At 50.2% G+C, this 21,143-nt stretch overlaps 1 protein-coding gene across 1 annotated transcript; it reads left to right on the top strand.

The window, feature by feature from the left end:
- Positions 1 to 437: 437 nt before the first annotated feature.
- LOC308358367 (cell adhesion molecule CEACAM8-like) lies at positions 438 to 21,143 on the top strand (the record flags this gene model as incomplete). The annotated part of the gene is made up of 7 exons (XM_080828551.1): positions 438 to 501; positions 1,317 to 1,676; positions 2,941 to 3,219; positions 3,613 to 3,867; positions 6,742 to 7,023; positions 18,841 to 19,175; positions 20,754 to 21,143. 7 exons carry the CDS (start codon positions 438 to 440, stop codon positions 21,141 to 21,143), a joined length of 1,965 nt encoding a protein of 654 aa, XP_080684677.1.

The following is a 21,143-nucleotide window of genomic DNA, read 5'->3' as shown; positions in this document are numbered from 1 at the left end:
GCTCCTGCTCCGGAGGGGAAAGCCCAAGGGGAGGAGAGAGGGCTGTGGGGGCACTGACCCTGTACCTTGGTCCTGAGCTCTGTGGGTCTCCAGACCCCAACGCGACAGGCTTGTGCTTGTCCAAACAAGGGGGTGTGCGCTCTCCCATATGCTGGGAAATCACAGCTGAGGAGGGAGAGGCCTCAGCCCTTGTCAGGGAATCAAAATGTAGACAGAAATGAAAGGGGAAGAAGGGGACAAGGGAGTGGGGAAGGAGGTAAGGGGTGGAGGAAGGAGGGGTGGAGAAAGGAGGGGCCCTGGCAGATACCCCGCCCCACACTCCTGCCTCAGAGGCCACTTAAGACAGAGCCAACACATTGGGACAACTGCTTCTCCTGAGCATTTCTGGAGCAGAAGCTCTTCTCACAGAGGGAGGGACAGAGCGGGCAGCAGGCACCATGGAGCCCTCCTCGGCCCCTCCCCGAGGAGGACGGGTCCCCTGGCAGGACCTCCTGCTGGCAGGTGAGAGGGACAGTTCCCTGGGAGGGAGTGGGAGGATGGGAGAAAAAGGAAGGCTGGGGTCTCACAGGGAAAACATTGCTCTGAGAGGGGACAGAGGAGCAGGGCAGGACTGGGGGAGCCGCTCAGCGACAGGACTGTCTCAGGATCTGGAGGTGGTGAGCCAAGGGCTGTTTCCCAAGTTACTCATCACTGAGCACTGAATTTGGAAAACTGATGATAACACCAACCAGGGACCGTAATTGCTGTCCCTTCCCACCAACCTGAGATCTTGACAAGGGCCAGACTTGGAGGGCCCTGGGGACACATTCATTCAGCCCCGAATATTTGCCACCTGCCCCACCACTGGGGTACAGCACAGATCAGACGCGTCCCTTCTCCCCGAGCTCACTTCTGTGGGGAGGAAGACAGACACCCAGAGACGTCTAGAATGTGAGGTCAGGTACTGACAACATCATGAAGGGAACAGAACAGGGAAAAGTCAGGACGTGGAGACAGAGGGTCTTCAGAGGAGGCGGTCAGGGCAGGCCTCTCCCGAGGACCCCCTGAGCGTGAGCAGGTGTCTGAGGACAGTGAGGGAGTGAGTGACAGACATGGGAAGAAGTTGTTCCAAACGGAGGAAGTAAGTTCAGAGGTGAAGCAGTGCGGTCATGCCGCTGACGTTGACCAGCAGAGACACACACAGATACACAGATACCTGTGCACGCTCACACACACCCCGAGGCTGGGGGATGAGGACCTGCTCCGTCTGCATGGCCCCAGCTTTCCCTCCAACACCTAGGTCCAGACACTGATCCGTCTGCTCCCTTCCTTCCTAGTCTCGCTCTTAACCCTCTGGAACCCGCCCACCACTGCCCGAGTCACTGTGGAGTCCGTGCCGCCCAGTGCTACCGAAGGGAAGGACGTCCGTCTGCAAGTCCACAATCTGCCTGGGGATCTTGTAGGTCTTAGTTGGTTTAGAGGGGAAAGCATAGCGCCCAACCGTCAAATTGTAGCATATGTAGTAGACATAAGAGTAATTATCCCAGGACCTGCACACAGCGGCAGAGAGACAGTGTACCCCAATGGATCCCTACTGTTCCAGAACGTTACCCTGAATGACACAGGATACTACACCCTACAGATTGTGAAGAGAAATGTTCAAGTTGAACAAGTAACTGGACAGCTCCGCGTATTTCGTGAGTAATTCCTTTTTACCTCTGGTGCTGGGTGGGGTGAATTCCTGCTTCACACACAGGATGAACAGGCTGGGACTGGGCCTCCTTCCCCCTCTGCATTATGTCCCGTGTTGGGGGAGGGTTCCAGCATTTAGTGCAGGACACACAGTGGAGACTAACTTCCTAAGATTGGAATTCCTTTCCTGGAATCCAGACTCTGGGATCATCTGAGAAAGACCCTGCAGGGTTAGTCAGGGCCAACCTGAGGGGTTGCCTGGGATCCTCACCAGAGCTCAGCCCAGACCACTGTCTCAGGGCTCCTCTCCTCCATCAGAGGAAGGGATGCTGGTGTGGGTGATGAGAGCAAACAGAGGCTCCCTCCGTGTTTGTGTTTGGTCTGGAACCCAACACCCTTTGTCAGCAAGCAGAGGCAGAATGAGCTGGCCGCCCCTCAGATGCCTGAGCCTCACCTCCCTGTGCTGGACTTGGGATCTGATTGTTTCCTGGTGTGTTCCTGGCCCTCCGACTGGGGTATCCAGGGAAAGGATTGGCCTTCTGCTCCCCACTCTGCCCCTGAAACCAGCCCAGGGTCCACATGTAGGAAACTCAGTTGCTTTTGTTTGGGAAGGAAGGAGGGAAGGGTATGGGAGTTTCTCCCAATGAGGGCAGGGAGCCTGGTGGTCAGATCTCCTAGGATCCTGCACCTAGGGTGTCTCTCTGAAGAGATGATGCGTCGTTCATTCCCTCAGCACCCCTGCCTCCTGCTCATCCCCTCACTCTCTGCTGGTCATTGGACTTGGCTCCGCCATGGGAGATGTCACTGCCTCATGAGGGTCACTGCCTCACTCGTTTTCAAGCAACTGGGCAAAGCTGCTCCCCCTCCAGGTCTTTGGGACCTGAGTCCTGGACTGACCTCCCAGCTTGTTCCTGGTGTCTCCAAGTATCATTTCTGCTCAGAGCCCATCCCCATGCTGGGTTGTCAGGTCAGTGAGGTACCAGGAGGGGTCCACGGCTGTCTCTGACTCTGTCCTGTGTCTTGCACAACCAAAGGCTGCTCTGCAACTGACATTGGAGACAGCCTGTGCTCTCAGACACACAGACCATGGGGTTTACTTTCTCTGAGGCTTAGATCCCTCATGCATTTGTCTTGAGAAACGCAGACCTGCCTTATTCTTTGAAGGACTCCGGTTGGCTGAGAGGTGAGAGATGCCAACTCTGATTCAAGATGCCTGTGGAGGAATCACAGGTACCACCCAGGGCAATGTTCTTTCTGTTGTCTGCGCAGCGGAGTTACCCAAACCCACCATCACAAGCAACAACTCTGACCCGGTGGAGAATGTGGATTCTGTGTTATTAACCTGTGAACCTCAGACTCAGAACACGAGCTACCTGTGGTCAGTAAGCAGTAAGAGCCTCCCGGCCAGCACCAGGCTGGAGCTGTCCCTGGACAACAGGACTCTCACTATACATGGTGTCACAAGGGATGACACAAGACCCTATGTGTGTGAAACTCGGAACCCAGTGAGTGACGGTCGTAGTGACCCATTCACCCTGAATGTTCTCTGTGAGTAGCTTCCATTCCTCCCAAACCCGGGCTGCCAGCCCAAAACCACACAGTCAGGGGCCAGGCCGCATCCATCCTTCTGGGGTCCGAGTCCATGACTCTCAGCTGGACCCCCAGGCTGGCCACGGCGGCTTGTCCCAGGCAAACCTGGGCAGGCCTGGCCTAAGCCAAGACTAGGAGGGGACAGGCTGCTCCTCCCTGAGAGGGTCACCAGCCTGTGAGGGGAAACAGGTGAATGTCTCAGACCCAGGCTGAACACAGGGGGCTTCTGGTTGGGACTTTTTAAAATGAGGTTGGGACCCAGCTCAGAGGGACACTGTGGCCCTTGTACAGACCAGGAGCTTCCCCTTCCCTTGGATTGCATCAACTGTGGCTTTATTCTGTTTGCTCCAGATGGCCCGGATGCCCCCACCATTTCCCCCTCAGACTCCTATTACCATCCAGGGGCCAACCTCAATCTCTCCTGCCACGCAGCCTCTAACCCGCCTGCACAGTATTCTTGGCTTATCAATGGGAGGCTCCAGCCATACACACAGGAGCTCTTTATCCCCAACATCACTGCGAATGATAGTGGATCCTATACCTGCCTCGCCTCTAACTCTGCCACTCGCCTCAATAAGACCACAGTCAAGACTATCACAGTCTCTGGTAAGTGGGTCCCTGGAGCATCTGCATGGATCGCTGTGGTGAAGGTCTGTCTGGCTTCCAGAAAAGAGCGTAGAAGTTATTTCCCCCCTTGCTCTCTGATTTCTCAAGGCAGACCTTGGGTCCAGCCTGGAATGTGGGGAGGGGCTTCTCAGCTCCAGAAAGCCCCATGCACAAAATGGGGCTTCGCAAATGGAGAAGAAGAATGATCCTCTAGTCAAGTTGTTTTTTGTTGTTGAATTGCAGAAGTCCTTTCTGTAATCCGGATATTAACCTCTTACAGATATGGTTTGCAAATGTTTCCTTCTAATCCATGGGTTGCCCTCACATTTTCTTTGTTAGTGAACTTTATTTGACACACAATGTGACATAGTTTTAGGTGTACAACATAATGATTGGACAACTCTGTATGCTATACTCATTCAATACAATGTAGCTCCCATCTGTCCCCATGCAGCCTGATCAAAATACCATTGACTATATTTCCTATGCTGTACGTTTCATCCCTATATCCTATTCATTCCACAACTAGTACTACCACTCTCCAGATTCTGTCTTTTGATGCACTGAAGTTTTCCATTTTGATGTAATCCAATTCATCTGTTTTTCCTTTTATTGTCTTTGCTTTGGGTATCATATCTAAAAAATCATTGGGAAATTCAGCTTCAGTAAGTTTTTGCATTATGTTTGTTTTTAGACTTTTGCTATTTGACTCTTAAATGTTTATTTTTTTTAAGATTTTATTTATTTATTTGACAGAGAGACAGCTAGAGAGGGAACAAAACAGGGGGAATGGGACAGGGAGAAGCAGGCTTCCCACTGAGCAGGATCCCAGGACTCTGGGATCATGGCCTGAGCCAAAGGCAGACAATTCATGACTGAGCCACCCAGGTGCCCTGACTCTTATGTTTGGATGTTTGACATGTTTAAGTTAATATTTGTACATAATGTAAGATCTGGGCCAACTTCATTCATTTGCATGGATATCCAGCATTCCCAACAGTTGAATAGATATTTTTCTCTCTTGAATGGTCATGATAACCTTCTTGAAAATCATTCAACCACATATGCCAGGGTTTGTTTCTGGGGTGCCTATTCCAGTTCATTGGTCTCTATGTCTATCTTTATACCAGATCCCCATTGTTATCAGTTACTGTACCTTTTCAGTCAAGAAGTAGGAGTCCTCCAACTTTGTTCTTTTTTAAAACAAGTTTGGGTGTTTGAGGCCCCTGAATTTCTGCATGAATTTTTGGAAATTCCTATTTCTGCAAAGTATTTCCTTAAGTATTTGGTAGGGAGGTAACCTGGCTGGCTCAGCTGGTGGAGCATGTGACTCCTGATCTTGGGATTGTAGGTTTGAGCCCCACATTGGGTGTAGCGATCACTTAAAAGTGAAATCTTAGAAAAAGGAGCTTGGTAGGAATTACATTGAATCTGTGGATCTCTTTGGGTAACATTGTCATCTTAACAAGATTAACTTTCATCATCCATGAACATGGGATGTCTTTCCATTTATTTGTGTCCTCTGTAGTTTCTTTCAGCAATGTTTTATAGATTTCCATATACAGTCTATTGACTAAGTTAATTCCTAAGTATTTGATTCTTTTTTTTTTCCTAAGTATTTTATTCCTTTTAGTGTTATTGCAAATAGAATGGTTTTCCTAATTTCTTTTTTGGGTTTTTCATTGCTAGTTAGTAACACAGTAATTTTTGTATGTTGATTTTTTATGCCACAAATTTGTTGTAATTGTTTATTAGTTCAACAGTGTTTTTGTGGAATCTTTAGGGTGTGTATATAAAATTTAATGTCATCTGCAAACAGACATAGTTGTACTTAGTTTTTTCCCAGTTTGATTGCACTGTGGGTTTTTTTTCCTCCTAATTATCTTTTTAAAGATTTTATTTATTTATTTGACAAACAGAGATGACAAGTAGGGAGAGAGGTAGGCAGAGAGAGAGGAGGGAGCAGGCTCCCCACTGAGCAGAGAGCCCGATGTGGGGCTCGATCCCAGGACCCTGGGATCATGACCTGAGCCAAAGGCAGAGGCTTTAACCCACTGAGCCACCCAGGGGCCCCTCCTAATTATTTTTGCCTGGACTTCTGTACTGTGTCAAATACAGGCAGTGAAAGTGTCATGTTTATCTCCTACCTGATCTTAGAGTAAAGGCTTCCATGTTTCATCATGGAGGATGATACTGGCTGAGTGTGTTTCATATAAGGCCTTTTTTATGAGGCAGTAGTTTCCTTATTTTGTAAGGGTGCCAATATGCTGTATACAGTAACCACTCTGCAGAAGTGTTTCACCATGAGAGTCAAGCCACAGATCTGTAAGTAAAAGTCTTCTTCAGAGTGAGAAATCTTGTAGATTGAAAACTCTTTTATTCCTAAGTTAATAAAGATAGAGCAGGAGGTTCTCATTTCCTAGTAAATTATAACAGTGTAAATGCCTTCCCTACCTTACATGAAGCTGCCTTGGACACAGAGATAGAAGGGCTGTGAATCTTCCTCCTCCAATATATATGGAAAGGAATATAAGGAATGAGGCCCTATCTTTTAATGTCACAAAAGTTCAAGAAAATCACACAGAAGTACATGGGAAAAAATTCCTCATGATAATGAGGTTGCTGGCCACATGGGCTAAGAGGTTCCTTGGTGCTGATACTACAGTGATGTCTAGGCAGAGCAGACACATGAAGGAGGGTTAGAGGGGATTGTCCATGAACAAAAACACTCATCCTTCTGCATGCAGGGCCATACTCTGGGGCACCTTCACAGAGCTCATGGGGGCCCTCAGAGTGGCAGAGATCTCAAAGGAAGGTGCATAACCCGGGCCCCAGGCCCATTCTCATTCAGTCACTCCCTATGTTTCCCTACAGAGGCAGTGTCCAAGCCCTCTCTCCATGCCAGCAACACCACAGTCACAGAAGACAAGGACTCTGTGGTCTTGACCTGCTCCACAAACAACACTGGGGTCTCCATTCACTGGTTCTTCAATGGCCAGAGTCTAAAGCTCACGGAGAGAATGACACTGTCCCAGGACAACAGCACCCTCACCATACACCCTGTCAGGAAGGAGGATGCCGGGAATTACCAGTGTGAGGTCTCCAACCCGGTCATTTCCAGGAAAAGTGACCCTGTGAGGCTGTATCCTGTGAGCTGTGAGTGACCCTCGAACTCTCCCCTTCCTCCATGTATATTTCATGGCAGGCAGTGTGAAATGAGTGGAGGCCTCATGAAGTGGGGAGCCTCCTTCAGAGCCTCTAGGGCAATATGGATTAAGTTCCCCAAAATTAGATGAATCTTGTTAGCATCTTGGTTCTGATTTGTACCAGTTGTTGGTACTCAGGCAAGATATTCAACCTCCTGAACCTCATTTTCCTCTTCTCTAAAACTGGAAAGAGCATCTGGATCCCAGGGATGAGATCATGAATTCATGAGATGAAATCCTGAGACACTGTCACACTCAGATTCGGGGCTCTGTCAAATTTTGCAACTATTGTCCTTTGGTTATTAACATTTTTGTTGCCAGCTGTAATGTCTCGGGGAATTGGGATTGAGTGTTGTCTGATGACGTTCCAGCTCTCTGACCTTCACTGATTTACTGAGCCCTGTACACACTCAGTTGCTCATTGTGCACAGTGGGTGTGACACCTCGCCCCTCATGGGCAAGGAAGCAGCAGATGAGTCAACATAAATATTTCCCACATGGCTGGCACAGAGAAGACCTCAAAAGCAGTCAGCTGGTGTTATTCTCTTTAGCCAGTGTTGAGTGGATAGGTAAGGGCTTCCCTCTAAGACTATCAGTGAGGATGGAACAGAAGACACGGGAAAGAGGCATAATGTGAAAGGAAAATAAACAGGATGCCAGCCTTGGCCCTTGGGGGTGGGAGGAAAATGTGAAAATTAAAGCAAGTCCAGAGTTTCACTGTGAGGAACAGAAATGATGCAGCAGCCAAGGGGATGGGGACACTGGTGACAACACACATGCCACCCAGACCTCAATGGCCTTTCCTTCCTCCCTAAGCATGCCCTTTCCACACGGCCACTCCTGGTTTCCCCATATCTGACTTCGGACTCATACCCCTCCCTTTTTCTTTTTATTTCAGATGGAAGAAGCACCACAGGCCTCCCTGTGGGGTCCATCATTGTCATTGCAATCGGGGTCCTGGTCGGACTGGCACTATAGTTCCCTCCTGGAGTTGTCTCCTGCTCCACACAGTTTTCTCAGAGTTCCACAGAATTTTCAAGACAGATCATCTCAAAATCATACAAATTCATCCATAGAATAGAGAGGGAATATTGTCCCAACTCATTCCGAAGTTAGTAGAACCTTTACATTGAAATAGGAACAACAAAAGTACAAAAAGATGAAAATATCATACTCATGAACAGAGAAGCAAAAATACTAAACAAGGTATTCTCAAACCAGATCCAAAAGTATATAGAATAAGACAGTACACCATGACTAAATTCCAATTGTCCCAGCAAAGCAATGGTGATTCAACATTAGAAATTTATAAATGGGGGGCACCTGGGTGACTCAGTGGGTTAGGCAGCTGGCCCTTGATTGTGGTCAGGTCATGATCTCAGGGTCCTGGTACTGATCCCCATGTCGACCCTGTGCTCAGCAGGGAGTCTGCTTGAGGATTTCTCTCCCTCTCCCACTGCCCCTCGCCTCTCTCAAATAAATAAATAAATCTTTAACAAAAAGACATTTATAAATGGAAGAGAGCAACAACTTCTAGGGTGCCAGCAATGTTCTGTTGCCTGATCTAGCTGCTAGGTACATGGGTGTGTTCAATTTTTGAAGATTCAGTAAGCAAAACTGTTCATACTGTAACAGTCCTCTTACCCCTCATTTTTTTCCATGATACAGACTCTGCAAAAAGACCAGAGCAGACCTGTTGTCTTGTAGAACACCCACATTCTGACTTTGTTTCCTTATGGTTTCATTTCAGTTACTTCTCTAAACCCTGTATATCCTACAAATTGGAAAATGAATCTCAAAGTTTAAATAGATTTCTAGTTATATTTCTTGAGGGAAGAATCCTTCCTGCATTTTATATGCATCATATCAAGAGGAACATTCTAGTTAGTTGGGACACCTGGGTGGTTCAGTTGGTTGGCAGCCTGCTTACTGGTTTCCGTTAGGTCGTGATCTCAGGGTTGAGAGATTGAGCCCCTCGAAGGGCTCCGTGCTTAAGGGGGAATCTGCTGGAGATCCTTTCCCTCTGGCCCTCCCCTCTTCCCTTGCTCTCAAAAAAAAAAAATCTTCAAAATTTAAAAAATAGGGGCACCTGGGTGGCTCAGTGGGTTAAGCCTCCGCCTTCAACTAGGATCATGATCCCAGAGTCCTGGGATTGAGCCCCACATCGGGTTCTGCTCAGCAGGGAGCCTGCCTCTCCCTCTCTCACTCCTGCCTCCTCTGTCTACTTGTGATCTCTCTCTGTTAAATTAAAAAACAATGTTTTTTAATTTTTAAAAAATAAAACAAAACAGTGGTGCCTAAGTGGCTCAGTCGGTTAAGTGTCTACTTTGGCTCAGGTCATGATCCCAGGGTCCTGGGATCCAGCCTCCTCTCGAGCTCTGCAGGGAGTCTGCTTCTCCCTCTGCCTCTCCCCCTGCTTGTCCTCCCTCTCCCTTTCTCTCTCAAATCAACAATAAAATCCTTAAAAATAAAATAAATTCCAGTTAGTTGACATACAGTGTACTATTAGTTTTAGGTGTACATTATACCGATTGAACACTTCCAGACAACACCTGGTGCCCTCCCTAATCCTCATCTCCTCTTCCACTCATTCCCCACCCACCTCCCCTCTGGCAACCACCAGCTTGTTTTCAGTAGTTAAGAGTCTGTCTCTTGGTTTGCCTCTCCTTTCTCTCTCTTTTTCCCCTATTCTAATTTGTTTTGTTTCTTAAATTCCACATGACTGAAATCATATGGTATTTCTCTGATGTATTTCTGACTGATGTATTTCCCATAGCATAATACACTGCAGCTCCGCCCACATTGTTGCAAATGAAAAGATTTCGTTCTTTTTTTGGCTGAGAAGTATTCCATTGCATATATACACTACAACCTCTTTATCCATTCATCAACTGATGGACATTTGGGCTGTTTCCACAGCGTGGCTATTGTAAGTAATGCTGCTATAAGCATCAGGAGTGGGTATCGTTTCGAATTAGTATTTCTGTATCCTTTGGGTAAACACCTAGGAGAGCACTTGCTGAATCACTGGGTAATTCTATTTTTAAATTTTGAGGAAGCTTTCGACTGTGTCCCAGATGGGCTGCACCAGTTTACATTCTCACCAACATTCAGGAGTGCTCCCCTTCCTAATCAGTGGGCATCTTTTGTGCAAAGACAGATGTGTAGGGGCGCCTGGGTGACTCAGTGGATTAAAGCCTCTGCTTTCGGCTCAGGTCATGATCCTAAGGTCCTGGGATCAAGCCCCGCATCAGGCTCCCTGCTTAGCATGGAGCCTGCTTCCTCCTCTCTCTGCCTGCCTCTCTGCCTGCTTGTGATCTCTGTCTGTCAAATAAATAAAATCTTTAAAAAAAAAAAAGACAGATGTGTATACAGAAATTACAGGATTAGAAAGCCATCTACCATGCTGCTCCCCAACAGAATGAAAGCTGTTTATGGCAAGCCACAGCCAACATCATACTCAGTGAGGAAAGGCTGAAAGCTTCTCTACTAGAATCAGAAACAGGACAAGGGTGCTCATCCTCACCACTTCTATTTAGCAGAATTCGGAGACTCTTAGCCAAAGCAATTAGACAAGAAAAAGAAATAAAAGGCATTCATGCCAGAAAAAAAGGAGTAAAATTCTCTTTGTGTGTACACAACATGATCTTATATGGAGAAAACTCCAAAAGCTCCATGAAAAAATGCTCCGAACTAATATATAAATTTAAGAAAGCTGCAAGATGCAAAACCAATCTGCAGAAATCAGGGCATTTCTATATACCAACAAGATCCTGTGGGGAACTGCCAAGAAATATAGAAAATATTCCCATTTCCAATGGTGTCAGAAACGATGAAATGCTTTGCTCCACCCCGGCCGTGAGGGGTGGAACCAGGTCCCTGGCGAGGCAAGGAATAGACCAGTCTGTAGTGGCAGAGGGTGGGGAGCTCTGATCTGTGGGCCCCAGAGACACCACCTGGGAGGCATTCCCCAACCCCCACAGAATATGGGTCAGGGAATAAGCAGAGTACACGCAACTAGAGGAGAAGCAAAGACAAAGACACCAGGGATTCAGTGTCTACTCGTGGGAAGCAAGACAAGGGTCCCCATTTGCCACCACCAAGAAAGCAGAGTCTGTGGTTTTGGATCACTGCCCAAAGATGCACTTGCTGGTATCTTGGCATTTGGCTTTGGAAAGGCTTCATACGTAGGAGAATGGCAGAGGAAATTCCATTCCTTGGACAATCTGCTCTTTTTGGGTCCAGGGAATCGCAGCAACTGCTGCTTATGTCTCAACAAGGCAAAATAAAGGATCCACTAAATGAAAGGGACATTCACAGCCTTCACCTTCCTACACTCTGCATCTGTGGCTTTTGAAGTTTCTTACATCTCTGAATTTGTACACATTTAAAATTTCATGTGTACTTTAAAAGAATATACTTAGAGCGGAGAGAAACAGTGTGATAACCTCACTCTATGGGGATGGTTTCTGAGGAAGAGTCTCAATGCAATTGAACAGTAAATGTTTTCCTGCTGTTTAAGAACCTACTGAGAGCTCTCCACGTGGAAAAGAAGTTGTGTTGCAAGTAACTTGTTTATAGCTAAGTAAAAGAATTCAGTCTTTTCTGAAAAAAAAATTAAAAAAAGAACGGTAAGATAATTTGGACTAAATGTCACCAAAGAGGGGAAAGATCTTTAGACTGAAGACCATGAGACATTGATGGAAGAAATTGAGCACAGGTGAATAAATGAAAAGATAGCGCCTGTCCATGGGTTGGAAGAATTAATACTGTTAAAATAGCCATACCGCTCCTCGTGATCTCCAGATGCAATGCAAACCCCATCAAAATTCCAACAACATTTTTCAGAGAAAGAGGAAAAGCAATTCCAAAATTTGGATGGTACCATAAAATATGTCAAATAGCCAAAGAAATCTTGGGCTGGAAGAACGAAGCTGGAGGCATCACCCTTCTGGTTGCAAATTACATGACAAAACCGCAGTCATGAAAGCAATATGGCATTGTGACATACTCCACCAGGTTTAAGGGTTCACTTGCTCCAATCACGTGTACCCCTTGCTTGCTGACCTAAGTCTCATGATCTGTAGCAAAACTAAGCTGCTTTCCTTGGGATTTGCAGACCACTGGCCTTAAGGAGTGATGGGCCAAGCTTTCCCAGGAGATAAGACCTGCCTATATTGGAAAACAGCTGCCCTGGGTGCCGGCAAGTCTGTTGAGTGTCATGTCCACATACTACCAGCTACCTGCGCACCTGCTTCTCCTGCATGCAACCACCCTCCTTTTTCTCATGTTTTCCCCTTTAAGCCACCCTCCAATCCCAAGCCCCCTGGACGGGGAGCATGATCTTTGAAACATTAGACCCCCGTCTTCCCAGGATGCTGGCTTCCTGTATAAAGCAACCTTCCTCATCTACCATCACTTGTCCCTCATGTGTTGACTTTTGGGGTGTGAGCAGCCAAATGTGAGTTTGCAGCCAGTCTCAGGTACCACCAGTATGGCCAGAAAGACAGGACAATGGAACAGAACGCAGAGCCCTCAACAAATTCCTGTGTATACGGTCATTGGATCTTTGACAAGGGTGTCAAGAATACACAGCGGGAAAGGATAGTCTCTTCAGCAAACGATGTTGGGAAAAGTGGGTATCCACGTGGCCGAAGAACGAAATTACACATTTACTTTACACATACACAAAAATCCACTCACAATGAGTGAACGACTTAAATATAAGACCCCAAACCATAAAAGTCATGAAAGAAGACATGGGAAAACCCTTGATGACATTGGTCTTGGCCGTGACTTCATGCATATGATACCAAAAGCACAGGCAACAGAAAGGAAAACCAACAAGTGGGACCATGTTAAACGAAGAAGTGTCTACACAGCAAAGGAAACCATCAACAAAATGCAAAGGCAACCTACCAACTGGGAGAGAATATTTTCAAACCATGTTATCAGATAAGGGGTTAATATCCAACATATGTAAGGATCTCCTACAACCAGATAGTAAAAAGCAACAAACAAATAACCATTCTCCAATGGCAACGGACATATGAAAAAAGGGAAATGCAAATCTAAAACACATTATTACGACACACATGTTGCACATGTTGCAATGGCTGTTATTGAAAAAAAAAAAAACAGCAAGTGTTGGTGAGGATGTTGAGAAATTGGAACCCTTGTACCCCAATGATGAGACTGCGAACGGCCGCGGCCACTCTGAGAACAGTATGGAGGGTCCTCAAAAAATTAAACACACAACTACACTAAGACCCAGCTTATTCGTCCAGAAGAACTGAAGTCAAGATCTCGAGGAGAGAGGCACGCCTCTGTTCACTGCAACACTATTCACAGCAGCCGAGGTAAGGAAACAACCCAAATGTCCGTCGACAGACGAATGGTTGAGGAAAGTGCAGCACATGCGTACAGTGGAACACTATTCAGAGGATAGATCTCCTATGAACTGTTAATAAAGTAAAAGAATGATAAAAGAAAGTGAAAAGTGTTTTCACAGTTGAAAGCAAACTGAACACCACACCGAGATGCCACTTCACAATCAGCGGACTGGCTAAAATAGTAAAAGGACTTCCCAAACTAAGTGTCGAGGATGGGGGGCAACTGGAAATCTCCCACATTGCTAGGAGAAGATACACTTACAGCTACTTTGGAAAACTGTAGCGTGTTCTTCCAGACATTAAAGGTGTGCCTCCTCAGCGATCCCGTCACTGCACTCGTGGGTGGGACTCTACCCCAGAGAAATGCAAGCTCCAGCCGCTTCAAAGACTCGTGCACAAAAGTTGCTGGCAGGTGTGCTTGTAATAGCCCAGAGTTGGAAACCACAATTGAGGGAATAAATTCAAAAACAACTTCTGGGGCGCCTGGGTGGCTCAGTGGGTTAAGCCTCTGCCTTCGGCTCAGGTCATGATCCCAGCATCCTGGAATCGAGCCCCGCATCACATCGGGCTCTCTGCTCAGCGGGGAGCCTGCTTCCTCCTCTCTCTCTGCCTGCTTCTCCGCCTACTTGTGATCTCTGTCAAATAAATAAATAAAATCTTAAAAAAAAAAAACCAACTTCTGAATCCTTCCAATGTAAGGATAAAAAAGAAAAGGGATACAAAACGGATAAACTAAAGGATAGAAAAAAAACGAGGATACTTGCAATAAAATGCAGCTGTGGGTTATTTTAAAAACCACGAAGAGTGGGGCGCCTGGGTGGCTCAGTGGTTTAAAGCCTCTGCCTTCGGCTCAGGTCATGATCTCAGGGTCCTGGGATCGAGCTCCGCGTCGGGCTCCCTGCTTGGCGGGGAGCCTGCTTCCTCCTCTCTCCCTCTCTGCCTGCCTCTCTGCCTACTTGTGATCTCTGTCTGTCAAGTAAATAAATAAAATCTTTAAAAAAAAAAAAAAAAAAAAAAACCACGAAGAGTAGGAAAGTTGGCCCCGGCCCAAATCACAGTGTACGGTTCAAATTTTCACAAAATTCTAAAAAATGCACACTAATCGATAACAGCAAAAGCAAATGTAAGGTTACATGGGAACATGGGAAAGGAGCGTCAGAGGGGGCGGAATGAAATAAAGAGGACATGAGGAGGCTTTTGAGAGAAAGGGAGATACTCAGAATCTTCATGTAGGAATGACTTCTCTGCATGCCCGAGGAAAAATGTATTCAATTCTATACTTCCAGTATGTTGAACTTCCTATATGTCAACTATAATTCAATAAGGGGGTTACAAATTCTACGTCCATATATGAAATATTACTTAATGTACAAATTTTTAAAATAATCAGATAGCAGCACTTTTTCTTCTGCATTTCTGGCAGAGGCCACCAGAGGGCGGTAGAGCTGCGCCGCAGCCCGCCGCCTTCCTCAGCTCGCCCACAGCCCTTCAGGGTCTGAGCCTCCCCAGCCTCACTCACTCACAGTCCTCCTGGCTTCCCAGGCTCCCCGCACTGGACCCCGTCGGCCCCTCTGGCCAGCCAGGCATCTGCCCGCTGAGACTGGTCCCTCTGTGGAAAGCTCGTCCCTCCACACTCTGTCTTTCAAGGGGCGAAGGGGCGAAGGTCCACTCATGCTTCCAGTCTCAGCCAAAAGGTCACTTTCTCAGGAGTGCTCCGTGGGACCCCCATCAGCTAAGACCCCCTGACATGCTCCAGATGCACCAGATACTTTCCCTTCCTGGCCCTCCTCTTGATTATAATTGACTCCTCAGTGCCATGATTTTCTAGTGCCGCTGGCCCTGGTATAGGGTAAACCCCACGAGTCCAGGGCCCACATCCATCCTGTTCTCTGTGGAGTTCCCCGGATCCAGCCCAGGGCCTGACACGTCACAGATGCCCAGTAAACACTCATTGAGGGCATGAGGGAGAGCACACAATGTCCCCCCATGTGAACCTGGGATCAGAGCCTCTTCCCTGCAGACTGAGGCCACTGGCATCAGTATGGGAGGAGGCCAGCACCTGCCCAAAGCTGCCCCTGTAAGCTGTCAGGCCTTTACCCCTCCTAGACTCAGGAGGGAGGACAGGGTCCTCCTACAGTTAGAGGTCGGACCCCCATTCATTCCCACAACACGGACACCCCCTCCCATCTGGCTCTTGTGAATGACTTCTCCCCTTGGAAGGCCTGGGTGGGCAGCCTGTTTCCTTCCTCTTCTCTCAGAGATCTGACCTCACACAAATTCTGGATCACAAACCCAGGGGAGTTCAGAGCTCCACCCTGACCTCCAAAGACATCAGGAGGCGACTCCTCATCCTGAGGACCCCTGGTCTGTGGTGACACCTGCTATGTCTCCCTGAAGATGTCTCAGTAGCCCAAGGTGTCCTGGGGAGCGAGGGGGAACTTCCCAGGCAGGCGAGACAGGAGAACCCAGCATCTGCTTGTGTTTCCCCAGGGCTGAGTCTCTGGGTAGGGCCACCCCAGCTCCTGGTTCCTGTGGGGAGACCTAGAGCGGAGGAGAGACAGGGACACAGATGGCTCCCCTCCCTGTTGTGATGGGGAGACAGGACATTGTAGTGGTCAGCCCCTCAGGCCAGTGCTTTTTCCCCGAAGGCTCAAGAGACCCCTACTAGGTCATTCTCAAAATCTTGAGGACAGCTCCTACTGAGGGAGCAAATCCCTCTGGGTGGACAATTCTCACACAAGACCAGGAATCTTCTAGACTGTGCCTGTCTTCTCCCTGGGCTCATGCTGCCCTGGGATGCAATCAGGCAGTCTAGGACCCACAGGGACCAGGACCCAGTCCCTCACCTCTGCCCAGGGCTCAGAGACCCTCATCCTTTGGAGCCTGTCACCATACCTGGTGCTGCCCCCAGACTCGCCTCCAGGGGGCGACATAAGGACATGCAGACAACACGCAGGACATTAAACACTGAAGCTGGCTTTGGCTGAGGAGGGGGAGGCGGAGCCTGGTTTCCATCCCTTTCTCCCACAGACCCTTCTGGACCCTTCCCACATGCCTGTTCTGCCCTGCCCACTCCTTCTAGGGCCCTAACAGCGCCCTGATCTGTCAGGGGTCCCTGTGCAGCTCCTCATGCCCTGCCTGGCACCACCCATGGGGGAAGCAGGGTGACCACAGGAAGGTCCCCCTATCAGAGGACACAGACTGCCCAGGACACTCAGGAGCACACGGACTGTCTCCGGGCCACAGTTCAGCCAATGGACACAGAGAAGGAGGGTCTCCTTGAAACATTTCCAGGAGCCGCAGACGCCTGACTTCCCACCATCTCTTCTCTTCCCAGGACACGCAGGAAACCCCCTTCCCACCTGGGAACGGAGCTCCTGAGACACCTGGTCCTGCGTCTCTGTCCCTGGAAGCAGAGGCTGGGCTGGGGACACCCGGGGACGGACCGTGGGTCCCTCACCTGTCATCACCCGGCCCGCCCCTTTCTCACCCCCAGAGTCATCTCTGGGACCTTGCTGCCAGGAGTCAGTCCAACCTCCCGAGAGCCTGTGAGAGCACTGGAGAGACCGGTGCCCAGCTGGCCTTCCCTGTCACAAACGGAAATCATCCCCGGGATCTGGGGACCCTGGGGCTCTGTGTGTGGTGCCCACAGACTCAAGGCCAGGACACAGCAGGGGAGTGGGGAGAAGGGCCATCCTCTAAGGGAACCGGGTCCCCCTCAGTCTTGCTATTCAGAGTGTGCTCCCCGGGCCAGGACGGTCAGCATCACCTGGGAGCTTGGTAGAGGCAGACGCTGGGGTCCACTCCACACCCACTGAGTCAGACTCTGCATTTGCACAGGATCTGCAGACCCTCCGGGGGCACAGGAGGGGCAGAGGCGGCCCCACCCCCACATCATGGGGTCTCAGCCTGGCTGGGCATCTGCTGAAGCAGCATTTCTAGGTGTCCCCTGGGCATTCACAGTCTTGATCCGGTTCCACAGGTGGTTCCAGCACATCCCAGGGACAGTGGTGACATCCCAGAGACAGGAGTTCCTGAGGCAGCCCCCAGGCTCCTGCTCCGAAGGGGAAAGCCACAAGGGGAGGAGAGAGGGCTGTGGGGGGCTGTCCCTGTACCTTAACCCCAAGCTGTGTGGGTCACCAGACCCCAATGCCACAAGCTTGTGCTTGTCCCAACAAGGGCATGTGTGCGCTCTCCCATATGCTGGGAAATCACAGCTGAAGAGGGAGAGGCCTCAGCCGTTCCCAGGGAACCGAAATGTAGACAGAAATGAAAGTGGTCGGGGCCAAGAAAGTCAGGAGGGAGGGGAGGAGGATGGAAGGGAGGAAGGGCGGGGACCTGTCAGAGACCCCGCCCCCGGCCCACGTGACTCCGCCCAGTGCTCCTCTGCTCAGGGCCCCCTCAGAGCCCAAGGAGGAAGGGCTGCCAAGGTGACAAGTCAGGACAGCAGTGCTCCTCCTGAGCGTTTCTAGAGCAGAAGCTCTTCTCACAGAGGGAAGGACAGAGCGGGCAGCAGGCACCATGGAGCCCTCCTCGGCCCCTCCCCGAGGAAGACTGGTCCCCTGGCAGGACCTCCTGCTGGCAGGTGAGAGGGACAGTTCCCTGGGAGGGGGCGGCAGGGTGGGAGAGAGAGGCTGGTTGGGGTCTCCGGGAGGACAGGGCTCTGAGAGGGGACAGGGGAGCAGGGCAGGACTGGGGGAGCGGCTCAGCGACAGGACTGTCTCATGATCTGGAGGTGGTGAGCCAAGGGCTGTTTCCCAAGTTACTCATCACTGAGGACTGAATTGGGAAAACTGACGATAACACCAACCAGGGACTCTAATCATTGCCCCCTTCCGACCAACCTGAGATCTTGACAAGCGCCAGACTTGGAGGGCCCTGGGGACACATTCATTCAGGCCCAGTATTTGCCACTTGCCCCACCACTGGGGTACAGCACAGATCAGACGCGTCCCTTCTCCCCGAGCTCACTTCTGTGGGGAGGAAGACAGACACCCAGAGACGTCTAGAATGTGAGGTCAGGTACTGACAAGTGTCATGAAGGGACCAGAACAGGGAAAGGTCAGGACGTGAAGACAGAGGGTCGTCAGAGGCGGTGGTCAGGGCAGGCTTCTCCGGAGGACCCCCTGAGCGTGAGCAGGTGTCTGAGGACAGTGAGGGAGTGAGTGACAGACATGGGAAGAAGTTGTTCCAAACGGAGGAAGTAAGTTCAGAGGTGAAACAGTGTGGTCATGCCACTGACCTTGACCAGCAGAGACACACACAGACACACACCCCGAGGCTGGGGGATGAGGACCTGCTCCGTCTGCAGGGCCCCAGCTTTCCCTCCAACACCTAGAACCAGACACTGATCCGTCGGCTTCCTTCCCTCCTAGTCGCCCTCTTAACCTTCTGGAACCCGCCCACCACTGCCCAAGTCACTGTGGAGTCCGTGCCGCCCAGTGCTGCCAAAGGCAAGGACGTCCTTCTGCGAGTCCACAATCTACCTAGGGGTACTGCACGCCTAGACTGGTTCAAAGGGGCCACGGTAGAGGCCAACCGTCGTATAGTAACATATACAGTAGATGCACAAGAAACTATCCCAGGACCTGCACACAGCGGCAGAGAGACAGTGTACCCCAATGGATCCCTGCTGTTCCGGAACATCACCCTGAAAGACACAGGAAACTACACCCTACGAATCATACATAGAACTTATGAAGTTGAACAAGTAACTGGACAGCTCCGTGTATTCCGTGAGTAATTCCCTCTCACCTCTGGTGCTGGGTGGGGTGAATTCCTGCTTCACATAGGGTGACAGGCCGGGGCTGGGCCTCCATCCCCCTCTGCATTATGTCCCGTGTTGGGGGAGGGTTCCAGCATTTAGTGCAGGACACACAGTGGAGACTAACTTCCTAAGATTGGAATTCCTTTCCTGGAATCCAGACTCTGGGATCATCTGAGAAAGACCCTGCAGGGTCAGTCAGGGCCAACCTGAGGGGTTGCCTGGGATCCTCACCAGAGTTCAGCCCAGACCACTGTCTCAGGGCTCCTGACTCTAGCGACCCTGGGGCATTTGTGCCAGGATGGGGTTGGGGCCCCTGGGCAGAGCTGACTGGGAACAACCATTCTGGCTGCCCGAGGTGGTCACCAGCCAGTGTTCAGTCTCAAGAGCCACATCTGGGGAGGGGCCGAGCCTGGTCCTTCACCTGAGACTCAGCATGGACAGCACAGACCTAAAAAGCCCCCAGTCCATTAGCCAGCAGCTCTGGGGGACTTGGGGAACACCAGAGGAAGGGCAGCACCCCCATGGAGGAACAGAGCAGAGATGCTCCTGGCCGTCCTCCTCCACCAAGAAACAGGCCCAGGGAACCTTCTCTTGTGGAGCAAAGTAGTAACAGCTGCCCTTTGATTCGCCAGCTGCTATAGCCCAAATTTGGGTCAGGTATTTGGGGTTGTTTAAAGGATAATTCACAGGCCTGGCAAGTAGAGGTCATTTGTCATTCTTCCTGGTGTATTAAGGGGAAACCGAGGCACAGTCACGGAATCAGGGTCACACAGACTGAGGAGTGGCAGATTGGAGTGACCCAGGTTCTGTGTGCAGACACAGCCCTGTCCTCTCCTCCATCAGAGGGAGGGATGCTGGTGTGGGCGGTGAGAGCAAACAGAGGCTCCCTCCGTGTTTGCTCTGGAACCCAACGTCCTGCATCAGCAAGCAGAGGCAGAACGAGGGGGCCGCCCCTCAGAAGCCCAGGTCTCAGCTCCCTGTGCTGGACTTGAGATCTGATTGTTTCCTGGTGTGTTCCTGGCCCTCCCACTGGGGTGTCAGGGAAAGGACTGGCCTTCTGCTCCCCATCCTGCCCCTGAAACCAGCCCAGGGTCCACATGTAGGAAACTCAGTTGCTTTTGTTTGGAAAGAAAGGAGGGAAGGGTGTGGGTGTCTCTCCCGCTGGAAGGCAGGGAGCCTCTTGGCCAGACCTCCTAGGATCCTGTACTCAGGGCGCCTCTCTGAAGAGATGATGCGTCGTTCATTCCCTCAGCACCCCTGCCTCCTGCTCATCCCCTCGCTCTCTGCTGGTCATTGGTCTCGGCTCTTGCTCATGATACCGAGGTTGCTGGCCACACGAGCTAGAGGTTCCTGGTGCTGATACCACAGTGATGTCTGGGTGGAGCAGACACATGACTAAGGGCCAGAGGGAACCTGAGGGTCACAGGGCAAGGGACAGCCCTCTCCTTACAGATCAACACCTGAACAGAGATACTCATCCTTCTGCAGACAGCAGGGCCATCCTCTGGGGCCCCTTTACAGAGCTCACCAGGGCCCTCGGACTGGCTGGCATCTCAGAGGAAGGACTGTGGCTCCATGCCCCAGGGGCCCATTCTCATCAGCCACCTCCTGTGTTTCCCCACGGAGCCCTTGGCCCAGCCCACTCTCCGTGCCAGCAACACCACACTCACAGAAGACAAGGACTCTGTGGTCCTGACCTGCTCCACAAATAACACTGGGGTCTCTATTGGGTGGCTCTTCAATGGCCAGAGTCTAAAGCTCACGGAGAGGATGTCGCTGTCCCAAGACAACAGCACCCTCACCATCCGCCCTGTCAGGAAGGAGGATGCTGGGAATTACCAGTGTGAGGTCTCCAACCCAGGCGATTCCAGGAAAAGTGACCCTGTCAGCCTGGGTGTGAGCTGTGAGTGA

The sequence above is a fragment of the Martes martes genome, assembly GCF_963455335.1.
Source record: "Martes martes genome assembly, chromosome: 17".
NCBI classification, from domain to species: domain Eukaryota; kingdom Metazoa; phylum Chordata; class Mammalia; order Carnivora; family Mustelidae; genus Martes; species Martes martes.
Note: the sequence above shows the minus strand (reverse complement) of the source record. Positions and strands in the feature narration are given on the sequence as shown.